The sequence below is a fragment of the Leptinotarsa decemlineata genome, unplaced genomic scaffold (genome assembly GCF_025532065.1).
Source record: "Leptinotarsa decemlineata unplaced genomic scaffold, Ldec_3_MD MMD2_tig00026307_RagTag_RagTag, whole genome shotgun sequence".
Taxonomy (NCBI): Eukaryota; Metazoa; Arthropoda; class Insecta; order Coleoptera; family Chrysomelidae; genus Leptinotarsa; species Leptinotarsa decemlineata.
In genome coordinates, this window is record NW_027412681.1 from 7,735,943 (window position 1) to 7,761,801 (window position 25,859).

General features: G+C 36.1%; 1 protein-coding gene across 3 annotated transcripts in view; it reads left to right on the forward strand.

Moving 5' to 3' along the window:
- Nucleotides 1–680: 680 nt before the first annotated feature.
- Nucleotides 681–25,859, forward strand: part of LOC111508810 (UDP-glycosyltransferase UGT5) — a 61,538-nt gene continuing 36,359 nt past the window's right edge. The window contains exon 1 of one of the 3 annotated variants that reach the window (XM_074181314.1): nt 681–1,188. In XM_074181314.1, the coding sequence (XP_074037415.1) occupies nt 696–1,188 (493 nt within the window). In that variant the 5' untranslated portion in view covers nt 681–695. Of the gene's footprint in view, nt 1,189–20,004; nt 20,474–23,760; nt 24,230–25,859 lie in introns of those variants that run through there. The other 2 variants (XM_074181316.1, XM_074181317.1) reach the window with 2 other exon arrangements.

Genomic DNA, 25,859 nt, shown 5'->3' on the forward strand with positions numbered 1-25,859 from the left:
AAAGGAAGGAAGTAATCAATTTGAAAATAAGTTACTCTGTACATGGATGTGTAGATCATGCAAAGAAGTAACTTTCAGACACAAACTGGAAGAAAGTCCTCCTGAAACAGCTACTTCCATATCAACATTGAATTAAACGAAAGAAAAAAAATATTTCGAAACAAATACTTCTATATGAACACTGAATTATACAGAAGATACTTTTCTCTAGTCAGTTTGTATTTCAAAGATTCGTTCTACTTTAGATGAGTTCTACTTTTAATGAATGGTAACAAATTGCACTCACATGGAACACTGTCATCCTCACTGGTAACTATGCGTTCTACTATTTTGAAATTTTTCTATGGTTGAAAACGTTTTTTTGCATAACCGCTTGATTTCTAATGTATCAGGTAGCCCATATATTCAATTCATAATTGCCAATAATATCGTTGATTTCGATAGCTAGAATACTAGACAGTGTCTCGATAGCTATCAAAACTTTCTGTTACCTTCGGAAGATTGTCTATCCTTGAGAGTTTCTTGAGAAAACACTTCTAAAACAATCGGCCACACACAACATATAATAATTTGTTTACGATTATTTCATTACACCACTCTGTACTGAAAAGTCTGAAAAGTTTATTTGCAGTTCTTTATATTTTAATCTGAAACACGTGTAATCATCACAACAATGATAAAGTTGTAATCGCATTATGAGGACTTCCAAAGGCAGTCTCTTCTTACGCCTCGCGATGTCCACATTGTGGCTGTATTTCCTTCTCTGCTTAGTGTACGGAGAGTCCGTAAGGATTCTAGGTTTTTTTTCATATCCCTCTGTGAGTCATCAGAGCATTTTTAGAGCCCTCTGGAGAGAGCTGTCTCTTCGAGGACACGAAGTCACAGTGATCACGCCGAATCCGTGGAATGATCCGAGCTTGATAAACCTCACAGAAATCGACGTCGGCTTCACCTTCGATATAGTAGCTGAAAAAAACTTTGCCGGTAATATGGGGAAAGGTAAATCAGCCCTATCCAGAGTTATCTACGTTCACGATATTGCAATGGAATTGACAGAGGCAGAAATTCTACACGAAAATGTCCTAAAGCTTTTGACATATGACGAATATCACTTTGACGTGATTTTGGTACAGTCGTTGCATCCGTTGATGTATTTTTTCGGAGTTAAGTTCAGAGCACCAGTTGTAGGTAAGTCAAAGTTTTGTGAAGAATAAATGTCGTAGTGAAAAATTGTGTCATATGATGATACTAATGATAACAGGAATGATTGAGTCAGTATTAGTCACAAGATCCTTTTTGGAATTCCAAGGGCACCGAAAATTATGATTCCAGGCTCATTCGATACGGAATGACCTCTAGCAACTTTTTGAAATATTTCAAGAGGGGCCCGAAAAAATTACAAAAGTTATGAATAATTTGGTAAGAAAAAAAGGAGTTTGGTTTTTTTTTGCAAATATCTCGGATAATATTGAAGATATCTGAAATTTGAAAAAAGATCCTTACACAGGGAGAAATTTACTAGAAAAAAGTTCCGCCTTCTGGAACTCTATAACCAATATTTATAATTTTAATCAAGAGGCGAAAATAGCGCTAAAAGCAGGCCATTCGCGTCCCGCACGTGCTGACCCATACGTACCTTCGAACAATTAAAATTATTTCATCCCATTGAATATATTATTAGAGAAAAACTTCACATACCTTCTAGACACTTGAATCAACGAGAATCCATGAGAAAATTTTTTTGTCTTGATTATTTTATTCGATTCATTTCAGTTGATTAACTAATTTTTACAAGTTTTAAATTTACATAAAAACCCTGATGATTTTTAAACTGAAAACCTCAAATTTTGTACACTCCTTGAAGCTTATCTTAAAAGCCTTCAAAAAAGATTTCCGTTGGAAAAATTGAAATATTTTGATTTTCCACTTTGTTATTGATAATCAAAGACGTTAAAAAGTGAAAAATTCTATTGAAACAATGAAACATTTTTTCAATATTCAAATTTATTCGTATTTTCATTATTTAAAGTTACATAAAAATTATTTTTTATAATTTTTAGCTCTATTCGTTTGAGAAATTGTTATAAACGAATGTACTGTTTATAAGAAATTTGAAATTTTTTTGGGGGATTTTTATCAGTGATGGATATTAAGATTTTTGAAACAAAATCGTTTCTTAAAAAAATGTTATTGCATGAAAACGCATTTACGATATATTTTTTTGAGTACTACCAAAAAAAAAACAACCATATTTTATGTGAAAAAAGAAATATATTGAAAAATTTGAAAAAACAGATACAATTTTTTTATCTATTGTTTTTGTTTTTGTTTTCGTTTTTTTTTGTAGTATTTGAAGAATATGTATCGTAAAAATCAATTTGTTCAAAACAAATTGTTTATTGAATAAATATTTTTAATTGTCTAAAGGTCCGTATCGGTCGCCCGCTTTCAGCGCTATTCTCGCCTCTGAATTAAAATTATGACTATTGGGGATAGAGTTCCGGGAGGTGGGATTTTTTTAGTAAATTTCCTCCTCTTTGAGGATCTTTTACAAATTACGGATATCTTCAATATTTTCCAAGATGTTTGCAAAAAATCAAACCCCCCTTTTTTCACTAAATAGTTTATAACTTTTGCCATTTTTTCGAGGCCCTCTTGAAATCTTCCAAAAGTCGATAGGGTTCATTCCAAATCGAATAAGCCCTGGGTCATAATTTTCGGTACCCTTGGACAGAAGTTCCAAGAAACTGATATACAGGGTGTAACTGGATAAGTGTAAAACATTCAGATAGTTGATTCTCATCGAAAAAAAGATAGAAGAAAGAAAGATTGTATAATAATTTTTTTCACAAGCACTGAAAAAGTTAAAATATTGAAATTAACCTGACGTTTTGTACTACCAAAAAGACACTTAGCCAGAAATTTATTTGGTTTACCCCATTGTTGTAAGGGGTGGAAAACGCAACCCCTGAAATTTATTTCCAATGTAACTTTTTGCTTTATTATTTGTTTAACATTCAAAAATTTATTTCCGATAGCCTGTTTCATCCAAAACAAAAAATATCTCTTGGGTTTTTTACCCAAAATAAACCAGTTTGCAGCAAAAAATTATTTTACGAACAACTACAGAGATACATCGTCATAAATGCGAACTGGATTTATTGTTATTTTGTAGTTAGTACCTGCATTGAACGATTAAAGGGTAATAAACAAAACTAATTTATTAATAACAAAACACACAACATGTAATCATAGTAAATGTTCAATATGTCTACCTTCAGACATTACGCATGCGTCTAGACGTCGACGCATTGAGCCACGTATTCGCTCAAATATTCCTGGAGTCTCTCTGATTACCCAGCACGCATCGATGATGCGGTTTCTTGAGTCCTCTACATCGCGAACAGGAGTGCGATGAACCAAATGCTGTAAATGACCCCAAATAGCGAAATAGAGAGGATTGAGATCCGGGGATCGAGCGGGCCAGTTCTGTGGTCCTCCTCGACCTATCCACTGATTTGCATATGTTTCAGTTGAATGCTGACGTGCAACTTGACTAAAATGGGCGGGAGCCCCATCATGCATAAAAAACATATTCCTTCTGACGCCCAAAGGAACATCCTCCAGTAGTACTGGATGTACTTCTCTCAAAAATTGAACGAATGCCTCACCATTTAATCGAGGAGGTAGAAAATGAGGCCCAATTAAATCATTCTCAATAACTCCAAGCCACACGTTAAGAGAAAACTATTCTCGATGGTGAGTTTCGACAAAAGCGTGAGGGTTTTCATCAGCCCATATGTGGTAATTATGAAAATTAATAATCTTGTCCCGAGAAAAACTACATTCGTCTATGAATTCTATCGTCTTCAGAAAGTCACAATTTCTTCTAATCATTTCCAGCATCCAATTGCAAAATTCAAGACGGTTCGGAAAGTCTCGCGGTAACATACTCGTTGCAGATGGTAAGGGTTGTTCCTTTTAAATTCGAAATACTGTGGTGTTCGTACTTCTCGATGGCGACCACAATCCTGCGTTCTTTTGTCGAATGAACCATATTCTCGTAATCGTTGATGAAGTCGAGCAAATATTCTATGTGAAGGATGCTGCCGTTGAGGATACATTTCAGCATATCTTCTAGAAAATAAATTTTTAAATGGTAAACAAATTATAAAACAAAAAGTTATATTGGAAATAAATTTTAGGGGTTGCGTTTTCCACCCCTTACAACCATGGGGTAAACCAAATAAATTTCTGGACAAGTGTCTTTTTGGTAGTACAAAACGTCAGGTTAATTTCAATATTGTAACTTATTTAGTGCTAGAAAAAAATTGTTATACAAATTTTATGTACCCCCTCCCCTTCAAGGGACTGTATTTCAACAAGGGATGTTCCAATTAAATTTCTTTATATGAAATATCCTACTTATTTTTCGATGAGGAATCACCTCTCTAAATGTTTAACACTGATTTAGTTACACCCTGTATAAAACATAGACAGGGATGAAAGAGGTCGCTGTATGTATAGACAGATGGAATAATAACTGATTCAAATTTTAGCTGCGTTAATGAAAAAGCACAATACAGAAACAAAAATGACACGTCAAACTTGGCATAATAAGACACGAAATGGTGCAGAGAATATTGAAAAATCATCAATTCAGATGAAAGTATGTTTACTGTGAAATTTTTCCACAATATGAAAACTATTTATTCTGCTCATAATTGAGACGAAGTAACTAACTGAATGCGATAATGCATTTTTTGTGAACGAAATCAGTGGTTTTATCGATATTTTCTTAATGAATTCTCCATTTCAAATGTCATTTTTTTTTAATTGTGGAAGAGAATTTTCTCAGAAAGACCGATAAAACAATTAAACGAGTTCCAACCATTGTATAGCGATTATAAATAAATTTTACAACAATTACAAGTGAATATTCTTTTAAACATGATTATGATGAATACGAAAAATTTATTTAAATGTTGTGGCAAAGCTAACTGAAATCTATTTTTTCCATGTTTGTAGAACTTTCTCTCCATCAAATCTATGTTCTATTCTTTTTATAAAGAATGAAGTACTGTACATAGGCATTTATGTTTGTTCATCCAAGATCACGTAATAATGTTCATTCCATTGAATGAACATTATTATGAACTATTAATTTATAATTCCATAACTATCTTTGAGCTTAAAAATGTTGATTACTCGAATATTTTCATGATTTGCTCTCAGGAATGGCGCATATCATATAATTTTTGTTCAAATGTAACATAGGAACTAAGTTACAGATAAATTCCATCGAAAAGTTTATCTGCAACAGGTTCAACAATATTTGCACCCATTGATTATGGTAAAATGAATAAAATTTCTTGAATAAATTCAGCAATTTTGTTCTGATTGGTTCCATTACTTCATTATCCCCCTCAGGTGAATTATTAAAGAAAGATCTACAGAACAACTCTCAAATTATAACTTGGTGCAGATTTTTCATTAAGAAAAGAAACATGGACAGTGTTCCTCCCAAACTAGGTGGCGTATTCTAGAATATCGTTGCTGAAGGGAGCTCTGACCCAACTAGCAATTTTATTGCTGAATTACTCCCAAAAATGTTTTCAATGGATTTATAAAATAGCTATGAGTAGAAAATTGGCACCATTTTATAAAACATTAATATTTTGTAAGGCCTTTTATAAACACTACAAAACAGTTTTATAAAAATTTCGGCAGTAACCATCAAATTTTTCTAACACTCTTAAAAAGTAGTTTATGAAATAAAATTGAAGACAATTTAATAAGAGTTTTTCAGTAGTTTCGAGTGAGGGTTAAAAATATAATGCAGCTTAAAACGATAACAATAAAATGAAAGTGTTAAAAATGTCTTCATAAAGGCGTTAGGAAAATATAACAGATATGTTGTCACAAACTGAAAACTAACAAATGGAAAGGTTGAAGCCATTTCAATAACCTTTTTGTTGTACTTCAACTGTTGAAGAGACTGTTTGTGCTTCAAAGATTGATATTTCAACTGCGAAATATATTTTACTGACAAATATACAGCCTATCATTAGCGTGTCACTCATTAACTAATGTTTTTGGAAAAAATTATCAATTAAACAAAAATTCACTCTGTCGACGCAAACTTAACCCAGTTTGTTCTAAATAATACAATCTTATAATATCTATGCACTTTCCAGCTGCGGTATTTCATATTTTCAACTCATCTACTGTCTAACGGACTGCTATCATTTAAAAATGATGTCTTTCTATAAAATAATTTATTATCAATACCAAGAATTTTAACGTATTTCAGCTTCTATGTTACCTCTATAAAACTGTTAAGAAATACTTAGTAACTGAAGTTACTGAAGTTACTTGAAAATGGTCTAATAAACCGAAACCGGTCGTAACAAATGATAATCTTAGTATAAATTAGACATCATGGAAGTTTTCTATACAGATATTGATTTCAGGCAACAAGAAAATTTCATTTCGGCCTATGTGATAATTGAATATGAGGATAAATATAATTCAGATATTGACAGTAACCAATTGATATTTCATATGTAGGTACTCGAAATGTTGAGCTGTCTTGTGTAAATTTCCAAATATTTCAATGAATTCATACATTTTCCGTTATTCAAACGGCCTTCCTTCACTTATCATGAAGTAATCCTTCATATTCGTGTTCCTAACATCACTCAAAAATAACATTTGCCTTATTATCAGCAAAACATTAACAAATAATCCAAATAAGCATTATCTAGTAATGCAAATGGAAAATCGTGATGAGAAAAAATTATTAACATTATTTATCTAAGTGACGCCAAACATTCAAATCTTCATTTATTCTCGAAGTTATTGGCCCTGACTAATAAGATTTGACTTGCTAATAGTTCCTAATTTGTCAAAATCATTTAGATTACCGATTATCAACCTCTAAAACTTTCATTAGTAGCTTGGCTGATTATCATCATTACTGTCATTATTTGCCCTCGCTTGAGGCAGTTTCCAGAAAAGATTTGGTCTATTCATGTTTTTCGATGCTCATATTGTGGCATTGTTTTCGGTACGGAGAATCTGCTTTCTATCTGCTAATCAATAATAAACCGGTCAATATAGACATCCGAGGGTACAAAAAATAGCACCCACCTCAAAATCGGTAGGATTGTTCAAAACACCATCATAAATGGAATCTGAGGAATCCTCATCGACCCAATACGTGGAAAAATTTACTTAGGGTCAAAAGTCACAAAAACGGGTTTTCACGATTTTCATCAGAACGGTAAGTTATATCATGAAAGGCTTCTGGGGCAGAGCACACGGCGTTCGCCCAATGAAGTTATCGGTCAACTACCCAATCCCGCATCTACAAGTATAGTAGAAGTGAATGATATTGTGCACTCTTAAAGTTGGCGGCACTCTCAAAGGCCAAAAAACCAATACATCGAGTTTTATGATTGGCTGAAGAGTCATAAAATTACATTTGAAGTCATGTTACGGTGACGAATAGAATGCAAGGATGGTTATCGCCGCCGTATCGTCAATGTTCAGTTCAGGAACTGATCGCGATTTGAGTGTTAAAATTCGATATTGGTGCAATTATAATTACTTGAAATTTTTATTATCTGTATAAAATGTGGCATCCTAAGACAAGTACTAATAGTAATAACGAGTGTGATAACAGACTTTTTCCAGTGTAGTGATTCCAGTAGCGATGGCGAACAATGCGAAAAAGAGATACCAGTGAATAAGATTCGGATGCGTTTGAATATTGAAACACAGAGAGTATGTTTCAGTGTATATAAGAATCTACATCTACATCAGATTTGACCGGAATTCCTTTCTCAACTGTACGTAAAATAGTCAAAAACAAACCTTATGAACGCAACACGTGATGTGATACAGGATTAGCAAAACCTTTAGATGTTCATCTAATAAAAACATTGAAAAAAATAATATATGACTGTTACGAAAGCAATGAGATTCTTGAAATCATGAGGAAGAAATTGAATACTTCCGGCCATAACGTGAGCTGCTGTGACAAAACTCTTCAGAATTGGATAAAGAAACTAGGATTTAGATTTAAAATAATAAATAAACGTCGAGCACTTATGGAAAGCAGAAGAATAGCCACAAGAACCGGCTAAAAAAATCGCCGCCTTCCAGAGGAGTTTCCTCCTGTTCCTTCCAAGCGAGCTGCTTGGTTTATTAAAAACACCGGCACGAAGCCTAAAAAAGTACTTAAGAAGACAAAGCTTCGAGATAAAGCTGGAAACAGTGCTTCTGAGTCGGAACTTTCGACAACAGAATCCTCCGTAGACAGAGAACAAGACATGTCAGTCGACGAAATCGAAAATAAATCCGAAAATTCCTTTTCTGCCATACAGGGTGGCCTAAGACAGTCGTCACAAAATTTTGATCTTGATCAGGTTGGTAATCTCTTCGTTGGTACACTTTGTCGGAACTAGACTAAGATCATAATCCAGTCATCCTGATGCTGGGTGATGATCCCCCTCCTCAGGACTATCGCATGAGATCATCCACGGATTGGGAAGCCTTCAAGGCTCATCTAGTGGAGACACGTACGGACCGTGAGGCGCTCCAAACTCGCAACGGTCTCGACGCGGCAGTGACGGATTTCGAATTGTCTGTGAACAACGCTTTCCGCGCAGCAACACCAGGAGAGAGTGTCCTCTGGGAAGCTATAATGAGTTTCCTCCCAGGATAAAGAACCTTATTCGGGAGAGAAACCGACTCAGACGAGTTTATCAGCGGACTATCTTTCCTGGAGACAAGGCTGCTGCTAGCAGGATGGCCAACCAAGTTAAATAGGCCATCATTGACTACAGAAACTAGAGGTGGACCGAGTGTTAGGAATCTCTTGAACCTGGGGATGATGAGCTATGGTGAGTCACCCGCAGGCTCGAGAAGAGGAAAACCGTCCCCCCCCTCTTCACGGACAGCGCGGTATCTGCTACTCCCCGCCGAGAAGGCGTTGGCCTTTGCAGACACAATGGAGAGTCAGTTCCAACTTAACGTGGACCCGGATGATACAACGGCTGGAGAAACGAATTCAGCGAATCCTTAGGGAAAATGATGACGGCGTGATTCGTCCAGCTTCGGAGGAAGAACTGAGGGGGTACATTAGGGCCTCCAAGCCCAACAAGGCTCCGGGAATTGATTCAATCAACAATAGGTTGTTGAAGCATCTCCCGGAGAACTTTATCAGATATCTATTGGATATAATAAACAGCTCAATCGCCCTCAGATACTTCCCTCGAAGATGGAAGCATGCCGTAGTTGTTATGATTCCGAAACAGGGCTAGAACCCGCTGTTTCCCGAGAATCATCGTCCGATTAGTCTGCTTTGCTCAATGGCTGAGCTGGCTGAACGTGTTGTGCTGCAAAGACTAACCGATGGAGTTGAAGATCGAAATGTTCTGCCTGATGAACAATTCGGCTTCAGGAGGGCACACTCCACCGAGCTGCAGGCCTTGAGACTGATCGAAAACTCCATCTCAGAGCTTAACAATAGGAAGACAGTCCATCTTGTCTTCCTAGACATTTCGAAAGCCTTCGACCGAGTATGACACGAAGGCTTATTACATAAAATGCTCGATTTCGACCTGTCTCGGAGCCTGATCCGGTAGATTGGGTCCTTTCTGGGGGGCAGAACATTTCAGGTCAGAGTTGAAGAAACCCTGTCTCCTGTCAGGGAAATCCAAGCTGAAGTGCCTCAAGGAGCTGTGCTGTCTCCACTACTGTACAGCCTTTACGTGAGCGACTTTCCGAGGTTCGATCACGTGAAGGTTTCCCTATACGCCGATGATACGGCTCTCCTCGCTTCTTCCATGAGTCGAGGGTTGGCGGTCGTCTACATGCAACGCCCATTGGACGACCTCGAACGCTGGTACCTGGAGTGGAAGATTCGGGTGAACCCAGGAAAAACTCAGGCGATAGTTTTGGGAAGGCATAACGTTCCTTCAGATACAAGAGTCACGATTTCAGGCAGGGAGATCGAATGGCAAACGCGAATCAAATACCTAGGTCTTTGGGTAGACCGCCGACTCACCTGGGTGAATCACATCGACTATATTGAGAACAGAGTACAAATGAAGATAGCCAAACTCTATCCTCTGATCACTCGAAACTCTAAGCTGAGTCTTAGAAATAAGATTTTATTATACAACACGATGTTCAAGCACGTCATTATGTATGCTTCAGGCGCTTGGGGACAAACCGCTCCGTCAAACCTCTCCACTTTGGAAAGGTTGCAAGATAAACTTCTCAGGATGCTGGTGAATGCTCCATGGTTCGTGCGGAATGAAGCCATCCGCAGAGATTTGAAGCTGTTAACTATACGGCAGTCCATTCAGTCGAGAAATCAGAGAGTTTTCGAGTCAGCGGAAACTCATGATAACTATAGATTACACTATAGACGACCCCACTCGATTCAGAAGGCCCCGTCGCTCGGTTGAGTTTAGGCCCCACGACGTCTGTTAAAATGAAAAGTTTGTTCATCAAATACCCCAGTCAGGAAGGGGTACACAAGGCCAGAGCGCCATAGATGTTATTGACCTTTATGTCGCCACCAAGACACCCTACGTCATGAACCACTCGTCCTCCTGACGAAAGACAGTTGAAAGGGTAAGGGATAAGTTTCCAACCTGATTAAGATAAAGATGACTATCGACACATTTTGTATTCAATCGAGGACCGCCTGCCCGGTACTGACGATGCCCAATAGGCTGAAACAGCTGCCTACCTGTGGCTCTTAAATTGATTTTCATGAAACTATTTTCCAGCAGCTTGACTGCATTAACCTTTCTCGATTCATATCATTTCTAGAAACATGTGGATTCGTTTTTCGATGACATTCCAGGTTAGCTTCCCAAATTTCTGCCACCGCAGTTGTCGGTTGATTGGTCAAATCACCAACACTGACATAAAAAAGTTGGCTAGTTGACTTGAGTGTCCATCTACTGCAAGTGCAAGTGCAGTGCAAATGCAAGAGAATCATCTGGGTTCTTCTTTCTGGTGAAGAGGCTTTCACAGTCCTGTGTGGTTCACAGATATCTGCTTCCTTGAGTACTAGCTCGGATCATATAATTGAAGGCTATTCTTCTCGACGAGGTCATTGCCAAGATGACAAGATCATTTGCAAACGCTTACAGTTTACCACTTTCTATCGCCTTCGATACATTAGTCCAAAGAATTTTCCCGTGATATGGGTAAAGATAAATGAAGTCACCATACACCTCATTTTTCACTCATGTTTTATAGGTTATCAGAATCAAACCAAGCTTTGTTATCAATATTTTTCTTACCTTGCAAAACAATGGAGTTTTTGATAAAAAAGGTCGTGTTTGTTGTTGTTTCATTAGAAAATTATCAACTAATTATACTTGTTTTTCAATCATAGTTGTAAAAAGGCATGTCCTTTCGCATTAATTATTTGAAATTGTCAATGTCACCATTTGAGATATGAGGTATTTCGTGTTTCGTGAAATTATACTTCAAATGTGCATTGAGGGTATGAAGAAATATTCAGCCTGAATGTGGAGGTTTCAATTGTCTAAATGTAATGAAAGACTTGAAATATAGTTATTTCACGACATTTCGATTATGAGATTCACAATCGTTTCCTAATGATGACCGTCTTATTCAGATAATGAAAAGACATTTCGAACAGAAAGGACGAGGGAACATATCTACCAAAGATCTGTCACACAGCATTAAAAAGCGCCAAAACGAAGCCAAGTCATTCAAATCGCGTGGGAAATATTCTGGAACCCCCCGTTAGTGAAAATGCACGGAAATCAGTATTAGGTTTAGCAAACATCGATTGTTGACCTTGAAATTAAGACTTTGAAGATGACAATGCGTCCATTCTTATTTTTCACTGTAGCAATCGTAAAATCGTTTCATCTATGGAACTCGACACATCAATTATGGATACCGCACGCGACATAAACAAATGCACACTACCTTCACAATCACTACCTCGCAGTACAACTTGAATCTGTCTCCGACCGTATCGCTTCGATTACTCGACTCAACAGACTCATATCGCGCCGACGCACTTCTTTTATATTGATAAGAAATACTCTGGTCTAGGCTCGATGCCCGTGAAAGATTATATTGTTCTCAACAAAAATAATAGGGTATTTCCGCTTGTTGCCGGGGAATGGCGTTACTGCCTATGATTCATTTGTTCACTGGAACTAAATAGGTACCTAACTAACACTATTTCGCTTATTTCGCTTATTTCGCTAATAAGGGAATCGAAACTGTAAAAACATTATTCTTCTTTCTGTGACACATTGCGATCGCGGGCCGTATCTTTAACACGACTTTTAATAGAAATGAATGAATATAGATTAGAAGCATTGTTCAAAAAATTATCAACACACTGAAAATCTATGGAAACAAAATCGCATAGTATTCGGTACATGTCATTCTTGAACTCGCTGTCAGGATTTGGTAGCTTGTTTTTGTGAAGATGCTACGAAGTAGGTTTTAATTTTATCAATCTCATCCTTTTCGATAACCCTCTACCGCAAAGATGGAAGATTGGCTGTGACGACTTTTCTTCTACGTGGGACAGTTGTTGTCTTCTGCTGAAGATCACTACCGACCTAAATCCCCGTCAAAACTTTTTTCCGTTTTATAGAGCCTTACAGACCTCTTTTAGTGTCTTGGACTATTCCTCTCTTGGTTGATTGATGGTAGTCGCCAGAAAATCCCAGAAAATCCTGGAATAATCCGGAAATCCGAATATACAGAACATCCGAGATCATTGTGGAATGATCGGAACAGCTATATGATGTAGCTCACCGATCCGTGAAGGAGATTTCCTCTTACACATGTTTCTGAAGATATACCCATTCAAAAGAGGTAGGCGGAAGCTACGAAACGCGTCTCCATGAAAATAAAAATGTTTCTGAAGATTGTTTAATAACCATGGATAGTGTTATTAATTTTCAACCTCTTCATTGATTGTCTGACCTGTTCAAAAAAATAAAACCTGGAGTAATCCTTATAACAAGGAAATTATCAATCATTCGACTTCTCAAGTCATTTACATCTAGTAGGAAAGTTTCATGAACAAAAGCATAGAGGATAGATGATTTCGAGATCCTGACGAACAAAAACAACAAAAATTCCACCTAAATGTCCAATAATTTCTTTAACTCAAAATGAAAGATTGTATGAACATCATTTCTTCATCCAAGTTATTAGGTTTTAATAGCTTGTTTGATTTATGGCATCGTGTGCCATTTTCGGAATCAACCTCCTCTATAACAATAATCTTGAGTGGAAATTCCGAAGCAGTAGAGTTTGGAGTGTGTGATATGGATGTAGAATGCTTTTATTTTATTTTTACACGCATTATATTAGCTTCACATGTATGTATGTATGTTTGTTTGTATGTATGTTCGTTTGTTTGTAACTTTCAAGCTCGAGATCTGTATTGACAGAATTATCGGCATCATTGCTTGATCTACTCGCGGGCAGATGACGCTGTAGGTAACCTCCTTGATACTTCTTGATCTATTTGCGGTCAGATGACGCTGTACGTAACCTCGTTGATAGGTTGTTCAAAAGAAAATCAAAATAAATACATATACTACTAAAAAACACGCTTTTAAAAAACATCGAACTGAAAATTTGAAAATAAATATAATTTGAAAAACAAAAAAACACGCTTTCAAAGAACATCGAAGTTAAAAATATTTTTTTTAAATAAGCTCAAATCAATAACGATTGGAAAATACTAGTATTATTGTGAAAAAAGCGTGGGCGCTTCGTGCCATATTTTTTGTATATCTAGCGCCCACGCTTTTTCACAATAATACTAGTATTTTTTGATCGTTATTGTTTTAAGTTTATTTAAAATAAATATTTTTAACGTTTTAGTTCGATATTCTTTGAAAGCGTGTTTTTCAGTTTTTTCAAACTATATTTTTAACTTTTAGTTCGATGTTCTTTAAAAGCGTATTTTTTAGTTTTTTTAAAACTATATTTATTCTAATGGTTTTCAGTCTGACTTCAAGCTGCAGTGCAATATTCCTGGTATTTTTCGAAAGGTCTTCTTCTATCGTATTAGGTTGAGTTTATAATTCAGGCGTTGTTACAGGTTCTAGTCTTCCACCGCCTGCATTTCCATTAAAACCTGCAGTTCCACATAATCTTGTATGCAGCATGCGAAATGTTTTAGGTCATTTCATTTAATTTAATTCCTATTCAATAATTCATAATGAAATGCTTGTCATTGGTGACAACTTGATAACTTTCAATTTTACTGATATGACAATATAACAATCAGTATCAGCAGGTCTTCGAAGAGGTGAGGAGGTACTTGATTGTATTTGACAGAAGAGTCAAATTCATTAAGCTCAAAATGAAGGGTTTCAACTTTTTTTTCTCGAAATGAAGCTAGAAGCACAGGAGATCGAAATGTTGTATTTTCTACAAATAAACCCATCAGAAGATTTTTCGCGGATGACTCAAGAAGGTAGTATTTTATCAACAAATTATATGTAGCATATACAAAAATTTAACGGATAATGAGATTATGGTAGACTTAACCCAAATGATATCTTATTGAAGGTTGGTTCTTATTGGTCAAATACCAACATCAAAAGTGTTCAAATTTTCATTAAGTATTTCAAAGAAAGCTTTTTTTACGTAAATGACATATCTTCGCTCTGAGAGTTCTTTCATTTGAAAAAATATATGAAATATCAAGAAGTCAAAAATCCATCAACAAAATCGAAACGGTTTTTTTAAGACTTCCGAAGATTTTTTGTCAAGAACTATCCTGAATATTTGTCATTTAATTTGACCTCTGGCTGAACCTTCAGACTGATATTGAGATTATCGCTTAGGTGCTACGTGTATAATGAGTACCTTGTTTTCTGTATCTGTATCTGTAAAGTAGGGGGGTGAGTGTAGGCCCACAGCACTGAGGACATATGTGACCCATTGTACATCCTCCCGAGGAGTTGTCTTCCTAGATCATCGTCCATCCTGTCCTTTCCAGGAAGGTGGACAGGTCACTGGGAGACATCTCTTTTATATCAGCAGGTGTTGGTCACGACTCGCCAAACACACACTCTCTTATTGACGAGAACTCCGGACACTCGCATAAGATATGCCTGACAGTTTCATCTTCCTATTCACACATGCTGCATAGGGGTGTGTCCACTAGCTCCATATAATGGAGGTATTTCCTCAGTTGACAGTGGCCAGTCAGAAATCCTACTGTTAAGCGTATATTTTTCTTGGTCATCGCCAGATATTTTTTCGACGCCAGCTTCCCAGGGTCGCCCAGGGTGATCCAGGCAAGATTGCATCCTTTGATTTCATCCCATCTCTTCCTGGATTGAGCATGGGTGTAACATTTGACTAGTTCCGCAATTGTTGAAGTCATTAGGCCGTAGGTGCTACTGGGTCCTAAATTTTTCAGTCCAGCTGCTTCCATTGCTAAAGAGTCGGCAATGCGATTACCTTTACTCCTGTCGTGCCATATAATTTACATCAAGATAATGTTATTATCTACCTAGGCTTTGGCTAAATATTGTTGGCACTCTAGTACTAGCCCTGAGGTTATACGTTGCCTGTTCAAGGCTAATAGGGCTTGTCTGCTATCAGTGGAGATTGTTATGTTTTTGCCAGAAATTCTTTTCCTGGTTATTTCTTTTGTGACGATTGAGATGCCAGCCAGTTCTATTTGAACCACGCTGGTATTTTTTCCCATTTTGCACTTAATCCTTATGCTTAGTGATCTGAAGTATACTCTACATCCATATCCTTCTTTGGTTTTTGAGCCATCTGTATATATGTAGCATCTGACTCTGTGTTCTGTTTTATTTGTATTTTGTAGGGTTCATTAAACACACGTCTGGGTTCAATTGCTTCACTGGTTGCCTGCAGCAGAGGTTGCGCAGTGACCGCTTCACGTCATAGGCTCAGCCCCAATTGACCCATTCCCATTTCGGGGTTCACACCAGCCGTGCGCAATCATAACTTGGCCATTAACGCAACCTCCTCAACGTACAGGTCTAGAGGGGTCAGACCAGTAATTAATTCCATTGTCGCGGTTGGTGTTGTTCTCATGGCTCTTGGGAAGTTCAAACAAGCCAGTCGATGTATTTGATATAATTTTTGGATGGCCGTTGCTTGTAGAACTTTAGGTCCCCATGCAATGGCTCCGTACGTAAACATAGGTCTTACTATTGCAGTGTAGATCCAGGTGACCACACGGAGTGAAAGACCCCATACGCGTCACACTGTCCTCCGACATTGCTCATAAGCCATATATGCACTTTTTACTCTATTCTGTAGGTGAGAGTTCCATGTTATCTTCCTGTCGAGGATAGTACTTAGGTATTTCACCTCTTCAGAAAAGTTTAGTTTGCTTTTGAAAATTTCGAAAGGTTTCAAGCCCGAAAAACTTCTTTTCTTGGTAATGAGAACCATCTCAGTCTTCTTGGGACTGATCGACAGTGAGTGTTCCTTACACCATGTTTCTATTAATTTGAGCCCATCCTGCGCTCAATGGCACAGTGTGTTCACAAATCTGCCGATCTGCATGATAAATATGTCATCTCCATATGCAATTGCGTAGAATTTATTCTACGCATTATTATTACAATATTTTTGTCAGTAGTTTTCTGACGATGGTCGGGACGTCACTATCATTTGATATAAGAAACGTTTCATATTACGAAACAAAGACTTTATATTGGGAATTTCGTTGATGAGATATTTGATCGAATAACCTAAAACTGATGGATCTCATCCAGAAAAGAGCCGTCCGCCTGATTGTAGATACGAACATCACTTGCAACCTTGACAGTATGGAACTTAGGAAAGAGGTTGGAAATGTGTCTCTCTTTCATAGATACTTCCACGGGAGGTTTTCAAGTGAATAAACTTTTGTATAATAGCTTGATTTTACCTCATTTTACTTATTGTGGAACCATCTTGTACTTACTAAACCAAAATGAAATTGGAAGACTTCAGAAACTTCAAAATAGAGGAATGAGAGTAATATTATCCTGTGATAGAAGAACACATATAACAATAATGTTGAATACATTAAAATGGTTATCAGTAAAAAATTACTTTCGTTATTTAGCATTAATATTTATTTTTAAAATTAAAACTGGTGATGTTCCTGTATATCTACGTGACAAATTAAAGTATAACTTTGAATATCATGAAAACAATACAAGAAGTCGCAATAACTTTCAAATACGTCGGACTAGTAATGTCAATTCAAATAATACAGTTTTCATTAAAGGAGTTCAAGCATTCAACGAACTACCGGAGGATATTAAGAATGCTACCTCTCTAAATATATTTAAAAGAAAAAGTGCACCTTTTAGACCTACAAAGTGTTTAGTATAGGAACCTGCTAATACAGTTTTTTTTCCTCTTTTTATTTCATTTATTGTGCTGTTTTTATTTATATGTTTCAATGTACATGATTTTAAATTTTAAATTTTAATTGTGACATTTAAATTTTTAACCTAGATTAAGACTAATATTGTAACTGCATTAGCTTGTGCTAAATAAACGATACATATAATAAAAACCTTCCTGAGAACGTTTTCCCAGATGAATTTAATCTCCAGCGATTAAAATCCAACGTGAATCGCTAATTTCTGACAGGTACTGCTTTTAGTGCGCCCTAAAGATTTTCCTGTAGTACTTTTGTTTTGCCCTTGACAAAATAGTACTGATGTCGTATATTAGTTCATGTACTTTTCTCTGCCTAACAAAAATCATATACATTTTGGAATCATATACATTTGGAACCAAGGAATAATATTAATATTATCATTTTTTCTCGACAAATGTTGATTCAGGTTGAATTCAAATCTAATATCACGTACAAAAATCAACAGAGACGTTTGTGAATAACGATTTCATTCAACAACGCAGTATTTGGTTCTCTAAAACAACAGTTCGCAATTAGCTTTATCATTCGAAATACCAATCAACCTATCGCTTCCAATATTCAGATTACTGTACTGATCCGTGACAAAAATAGTGTGTCCTCACGTATTGCAATGTCTACATTGTGGCTGTACTTACTTGTCAGGTTCCATTTCGGCGATGGTGCTAAGATCCTGGGATACTTTCCGTACCCCGCTATAAGTCATAAGAGCATCTTTCAAGCTATCTGGAAAGAACTCTCTCTTCAAGGACATGAATAACAGTGATCACCACGAATCCATTGAACGATTCGAGTCTAACAAACCTCACAGAAATTGATGTTCACTTCGCACAAGATGTAATCGCCCGAAGAGGTATCATCAGTAAATTTGGAAAAGAGTTTTCGCCATTCTTCAAAGTTATCCTTCTTCACGAAACTGCGATGGAATTGATAGAAACTGAAATACAACACAAGGATGTCCTTAGACTTTCGACATACGACGAAAATCACTTTGACATGCTTCTGGTGCAGGCTTCGCACCCGATAATGTATTTATTAGGAGCTAAATTTAGAGCGCCCATTATAGGTGAGTCAAACTTGAAAAAAGTTTAGATCGACAGTATTATCGAGATATTTCGCTGAAAGTATAATAAGGTAACTGTCGAATTTCATCAGTTGGGACTTCCATTGCCTAATATGATTCCAAATCTATGGAAGAACAAACGAAATAAATAGCTGAAATATCAATTTTACTGAGCAATGAAACCTGAAATAAAAATATAATACAACGAATAGAATGAACAAGATACAAAATTAAGATGACTGCAGAGTACAACGAATATCATTAAAGTTTTATCCCAACACCAAATCGTTATTTTTAACATCTCGACACGTGTCGAAATGTACTTCATTTATGTAGAAAGTCAAGTTTTCGAGTGGGTCAACTATCCCAAATTCCATCTAGTCCATCTATTCCAATTGTTGGGTATAGATAGACCAGCTTCTTGTTCAGCCAAGCAAGTTTTCCATCATGCCATTTCAGGTTTAGATTGTATCCAAGTATACACTCAAATTATAGAATTGATCTTACGTTGAAATCATTTAAAATTACTTAACCACATAACAGAGAAATCTAGTATAAAATATTTTTCAACTCACCAAAAAAAAAAAATGAAGTTTTACCCTGAAATACATATGAAACTCACAAATGGAACTAAACACGGATCCATCTACCCATAATGAACAACTACAGACACCGACAGCATCGTTGCTGTGGCCAAGCAGTGAAATATTCGACTGGTCCAACTATATCGGTGGTCCATTTATTCCCGACTCACCCTATTTGATTGAATACCCTGAGGCTGCTGGATTCCATCCAGAAAAGAGTCATCCGCCTGATTGAGAGACACGAACATCATTTGCAACCTTGACAGTATAGAATATCGAAGAGAAGTTGAAACTTTGTCTCTCTTTCATAGATACTTTTACGGGGGTTGTTCAAGTGAATAAACTTCCTGAGAACGTTTTCCCAAATGAATTTAATCTCCAGCGATTGAAATCCAACGTGAATCGCTATTTTCGCATAGACACCGCTTTTAGTGCGCCTTAAAGATGTAGTACTTTTGTTGTGTCCTAGACAAAATAGTACTGATTTCGTATATTCATTCATGTACTTTTATCTGTCTAACAAAAATCGTATACATTTTGGAACTCGGTTTGAAAGAGGGGGTGAGCTTCAACGGTAGTGACGTCACAATTATATCGATTGTGGTAATTTGGATGTAAGAACCAAGGAATAATATTGATTTTCCGCCTAGTTTAATCTTCAGAAAATTACGAGACACTGTACAATTTGATTCAGGTTGTATTCAAATCTAATATCACGTTCAAAAATCAACAAAGACGTTTGTAAATAGTGATTTTATTCAACCACGCGGTATTTGGCTTTCTAGAACAATTAGTTCGCAATTACCTTTATCATTCGAAATACTAATCAACATAACGCTTGCAATATTTTGAACACTGTTCTGATTACTGACAAAAATAGTGTGTCCTCACGTATTGCAATGTCTACTTTGTGGCTGTACTTACTTCTCGGGTTCCATTTCGGCGATGGTGCTAAGATCCTGGGTTATTTTCCGTACCCCGCTGTCAGTCATCAAAGCATATTTCAAGCCATCTGGAAAGAACTCTCCCTTCAAGGACATGAAGTAACAGTGATCACCACGAATCCATTGAACGATTCGAGTCTAACAAACCTCACAGAAATTGATGTCCGCTTCGCGCAAGATGTAGTCGCCCGGAAAGGTTTCATCAGTAAATTGGGAAAAGAGTTTTCGCCATACTCCAAAGTTATCCTTCTTCACGAAACTGCGATGGAATTGATAGAAACAGAAATACAACACAAAGATGTCCTTAGACTTTCGACATACGATGAAAATCACTTTGACATGCTTCTGGTGCAGGCTTCGCACCCGATAATGTATTTATTAGGAGCTAAATTTACAGCGCCCATTGTAGGTGAGTTATACTTCCATTGCCTAATATGATTTCACTATGATTCCAAATGTATGGAAGAACAAACGAAATAAGAATAAATAGCTAAAATATCGATTTTATTTAGCAATGAAACCTGAAATGAAAATATAATACAACGAAAAAAATTAACAAGATACAAAATTCTAATGACAACAGAGTAGAAATAATATCACTAGAGTTTTATCCCAACACCAAATCGTTATTTTTAACATCTCGACACGTGTTTCAATCACCAACTGATGATAAAGAGAAAGGTTAAACTAAATTACATACAATATTGTCCTTATTCATAACATGGATACTTGTCTAGGTACCTGCGTCTTAATTGTCTCAAAATGATTCGTATTTCATGATTTAATTTTCTTCTTTCTTATATAAGTTTTATGACTATGCGAGAGACATTGCCAACTTGTTTTTGAGGTCGATTTGATCCGCAATTTCCAATTTAAGAAGCATTTCATATTACGAAACAAAGAATTTATATTTAGAATTTTGTTGACGGGATAGGATAAGTCAGGGATAGTTGGATCATTTTTTCAAAGTCATTTTCTCGAAAACCTTGCTATATCTAGTGTTTGATATATATTTTTATAATATGTATATATGACCATGAATAATTGTATACACCTCTTCAGCTGTTACACTGATCACACTTAAAGTATGATTTTTTCTTTTTTTTACTCAGTGGTCCATCTATCCTGGGTACTTCGGGTTAGATGGACCACCTCCTAGGGATTGATAGTCCACTGTTATGCATTACCAAATCAGGATGTAACACAAATACAGGTTATCAAAGGTATAAACAATATTTATTTTAAAGTATAAAGCTATAAACTTCTCGAAAAGTGATATTTACAGATTTATAAACTTATTACAATGTGTTAAAACAACGATAAAAATAAAATAAATACAACAATAAAAATCAATTGGCGCTCTGGGGCGACTTCATTGATTCCAGTGGCGCATTTGCTTTTTCAGCTGCAGGAAAACCCGGAAAAACCTGCAGCCCCACATCATCTGAAGATCTATTTCAAAAGAAATTGAAATTATAGGAAGTTTAATCTATTCATGGTTCAGAAAATTTAATCATTTTGCAGTTATATCCTTTCGAAAATCTCGCTTCCTACAGTAATCACATTGATTTTCGAATCTTGTGCAGCCTTCATGTGTCTAGCGGGAGCAGGTCACACAATTAATCCAATCTTCATCTTGTTTAGTTTCATTCCAATCAAAAATTAATTCAGCATTTACATAACCAGACTTTGGAGACATTTTCACTTCAGGTTCAGGTGGCAAACCGTTCAGTTTTAGATTTTCATTATGCAAAAGGTGGCAAGAACCAACCCTCTCCATTCACACATGTCAAAACTGAGATTGTTCCACCCTTTTCCCCGAAATAACAGAAGTCACATTCTCAGAACCTTTCAAAGCAACTACTTTTCCAGGTTTTTTGTTAAGTTGTGAACCTGTTTCATCCATGTTGAAAATGTGCCCAGGTTTATCTATGAGATTGTTTTCTTCCAAAACGTTCTTTAAGAGGTCAAAGTAGTCTTTGACAACTGTTCTATTCAGGCTCTTTGCCCTTGCAATAGGTACCCCTTCAGATTCCCGGATGGAAAGCTCAGGATTACGTATAAGAAAAGAAGACAGCCAGTCGTAGGCTGCTTGTTTCGTTTCTTGATTAAAATTATGCTTTAATTGCAGGCTTTCTGCTAAATAATAAGCAATGGAACGTACTGAATCTCTACTTGGAGTAAACCCCGTTGACTGCGATTTTTCATTGAGTCCAACGATTTTTTTTTCATTTTCGATCCCCAACAATGAATTTTTCCCCATCGAACCTTTAATGAAACTCTGAGATTAAGGGCGTCTCTTCAAAGTAGTGTTCGGGATGCCAAACTCTTTCGCTGCAGCATTAACTTCCATTTCTTTGTTCTTAACAGCTTTGTCTGCAATTTTCATATAATATTCAGACCATTCTCCTTTTCCTTACGTGCCTTCTCTTTTATAAAAAGTAGGCATTTTTCTGTAACCGAAAAAGTCCCAACTCATCAGGATACACCTTTATATTTGAAATGATTTTTTTATGAGTATTTTGTACTTCATTTATATAGAAATTCAAGTTTTCAAGTGGGCCAACAATCCCAAATTCCATCTAGTCCATCTATCCCAATTGTCGGGGATAGATGGACCAGCTTCTTGTTCAGCCAAGCAAGTTTCCCATCATGCCATTTCAGGTTTAGATTGTATCCAAGTTATAGAATGGATCTTACGTTGAAGTCATTTAAAATAACTCAACCACATAACAAAGAAATCTAGTATAAAATATTTTTCAATTCACAAAAAAATAAATGAAGTTTTCTCCTGAAATACACATGGAACTCACAAATGAAACTAAACACGGATCCCTCTACCAACAATGAACAACTACAGACATCGACAGCAGCGTTGCTGTGGCCGAGCAGTGAAATATTCGACTGGACTAACTATACTGGTGGTCCATCTATCCCTGACTCACCCTATTCGATTGAGTACCCTGAGGCTGCTGGATTTCATACAGAAAAGCGTCATCCGCCTGATTGAGAGACACGATCATCATTTGCAACCTTGACAGTATGGAACATCGAAAAAAGGTTGGAGCTTTGTCTCTATTTTATAGATACTTTCACGGGAGGTGTTCAAGTGAATAAACCTCCTAAGAACGTTTTCCCAAATGAATTTAATCTTCAGCGATTCAAATCCAACGTGAATCGCTATTTTCGCACAGACACCGATTTTAATGCGCCTTAAGGATTTTTCTGTAGTACTTTTGTTTTGTCCTCGAAAAAATAGTACTGAGATCGTATATTCATTCATGTACTTTTCCCTGCTTGACAAAAATCATATACATTTTGGAACTCGGTTTGAAATAGGGGTGAGTCTCAACAGTAGTAACGCCACGTGATAACTTGGGTGTAAGAACCAAGGAATAATATTGATTTTATAATTTTTTTTTGACAAGTGTGAATGTCTTTTATGAAATAATTTTTCGCCTAGTTTATTCTTCAGAAAATGATGAGACACTCTACAATTTTTTCAGGTTGTATTCAAATCTAATATCATGTTCAAAAATCAACAGAGACGTTTGTAAATAGCGATTTTATTCAATCACGCGGTATTTGGTTTTCTAGAACAATCAGTTCGCAATTAGCCTTATCATTCGAAATACTAATCAACATATCGTTAGGAATATTTGTAATACTGTACTGATCCCTGACAAAAATAGTGTGTCCCCACGTATTGCGATGTCTACTTTGTGGCTGTACTTACTTCTTGGGTTCCATTTCGGCGATGGTGCTAAGATCCTGGGATATTTTCCATTTCCCGCTGTCAGTCATCAGAGCATCTTTCAAGCTATCTGGAAAGAACTCTCCCTTCAAGGACATGAAGTAACAGTGATCACCACGAATCTATTGAACGATTCGAGTCTAACAAACCTCACAGAAATTGATGTCCGCTTCGCACAAGATGTAATCGCCCGAAGAGGTATCATCAGTAAATTTGGAAAAGAGTTTTCGCCATACTTCAAAGTTATCCTTTTTCACGAAACTCTGATGGAATTGATAGAAACAGAAATACAACACAAAGATGTCCTTAAACTTTCGACATACGACGAAAATCACTTTGACATGCTTCTTGTGCAGGCTTCGCACCCAATAACGTATTTATTAGGAACTAAATTTAGAGCGCCCATTGTAGGTGAGTCAAACTTGAACAAAATTCAGATCGACAGTATTATCGAGATATTTCGCTGAAAGTATAATAAGGTAACTGTCGAATTTCATCAGTTGGGACTTCCATTGCCTAATATGATTCCAAATCTATGGAAGAACAAACGAAATAAATAGCTGAAATATCAATTTTATTGAGCAATGAAACCTGAAATGAAAATATAATACAACGAAAAAAATAAACAAGATACAAAATTCTAATGACAACAGAGTAGAAAGAATATCACTGGAGTTTTATCCCAACCCCAAATCGTTATTTTCAACGTCTCGACACGTGTTTCAATCACCAACTGATCATCTTAAAGAGTAAGATCAAACTAAATTACATACAATATTGTCCTTATTCATACCATAGATTGTCTTCAATTAGTTTTACGATATTGCCCTAATAGTCAGATAAATCTAATAAGTAAAATATTTCAACAAGCTACAGTAAAATATTAGGTATTGGTCTAGCATCGTTATTCATTATATTATTATGTTTACTCATTTCTACACTCTCACAGGCATCTAGATGCCTTGACTAACTGATCTTAATGAACTAAAGTCTATGGATTGTTTTTGTTGCGAAATATGATGGGCGACTGCTGATTATTATAATTTTCCATATGTTAGGTATGCTAAGTGTTCCTTATATCTTATTTTTATATATCTTCAAGTATGTCCATAGTATTTTGTATCGAATTCATTACATTTAATTTCAAACATGACTCAACCTCTGACGGAAGCACCAAACTCTTACAAAGGTTCGAAATAGATGAACACTTCAATCTAGCAGACCACTTCATGCAGTCATTGTTCACTGTGGTTCTGGCGTTGAATGTGGTCATTATTATGCCTGAACACATATATATATATATATATATATATATATATATATATATATATATATATATATATATATATATATATATATATTATCTCTAATTTCAGGTGAAATTAGAGATAATATCACATACACGGATCAAATACCCGGAAAAACCAGTTCAGCATATTCCTATCCGTGAAAACTTCAGATTTCACGGATAGGAATATATATATATATATATATATATATATATATATATATATATATATATATATATATATATATATATATATATATATATATATATATATATATATATATATATATATATATATATATATAAAATCTAGAAAGGTTAATGCAGTCAAGCTGCTGGAAAATAATTCCATGAAAATCAAAAAATAAATAGATAAGTACTCTTTGATCATTCCCATATTGATTTCAATTTAAGAGCCACCGGTATACAGCTGTTTCAGCCTATTGGGCATCGTCACTACCGGGCAGGCGGTCCTCGATTGAAGACAAAATGAGAAAAAACCAAGAAAGTACTTGATAAAAATAGCTGCGTAAACGCAAGCGAAACATAAGTGGAACCACCTATTGGTGTGACACCCAAGTCAACTTGGCAACTTGGAGAGAGAGAGAGAGAGAGAGAAACCGAAAAAGCATGAACTTTTGTTTTGTTATTCTGTAATTAGTCACTGTCATGTACATCAAGAACGTTTGTGGCGTTCCTCCTGCCAATGTCCGATATTTGACATCCACGGGACGTACACTTATAGTCCACGGA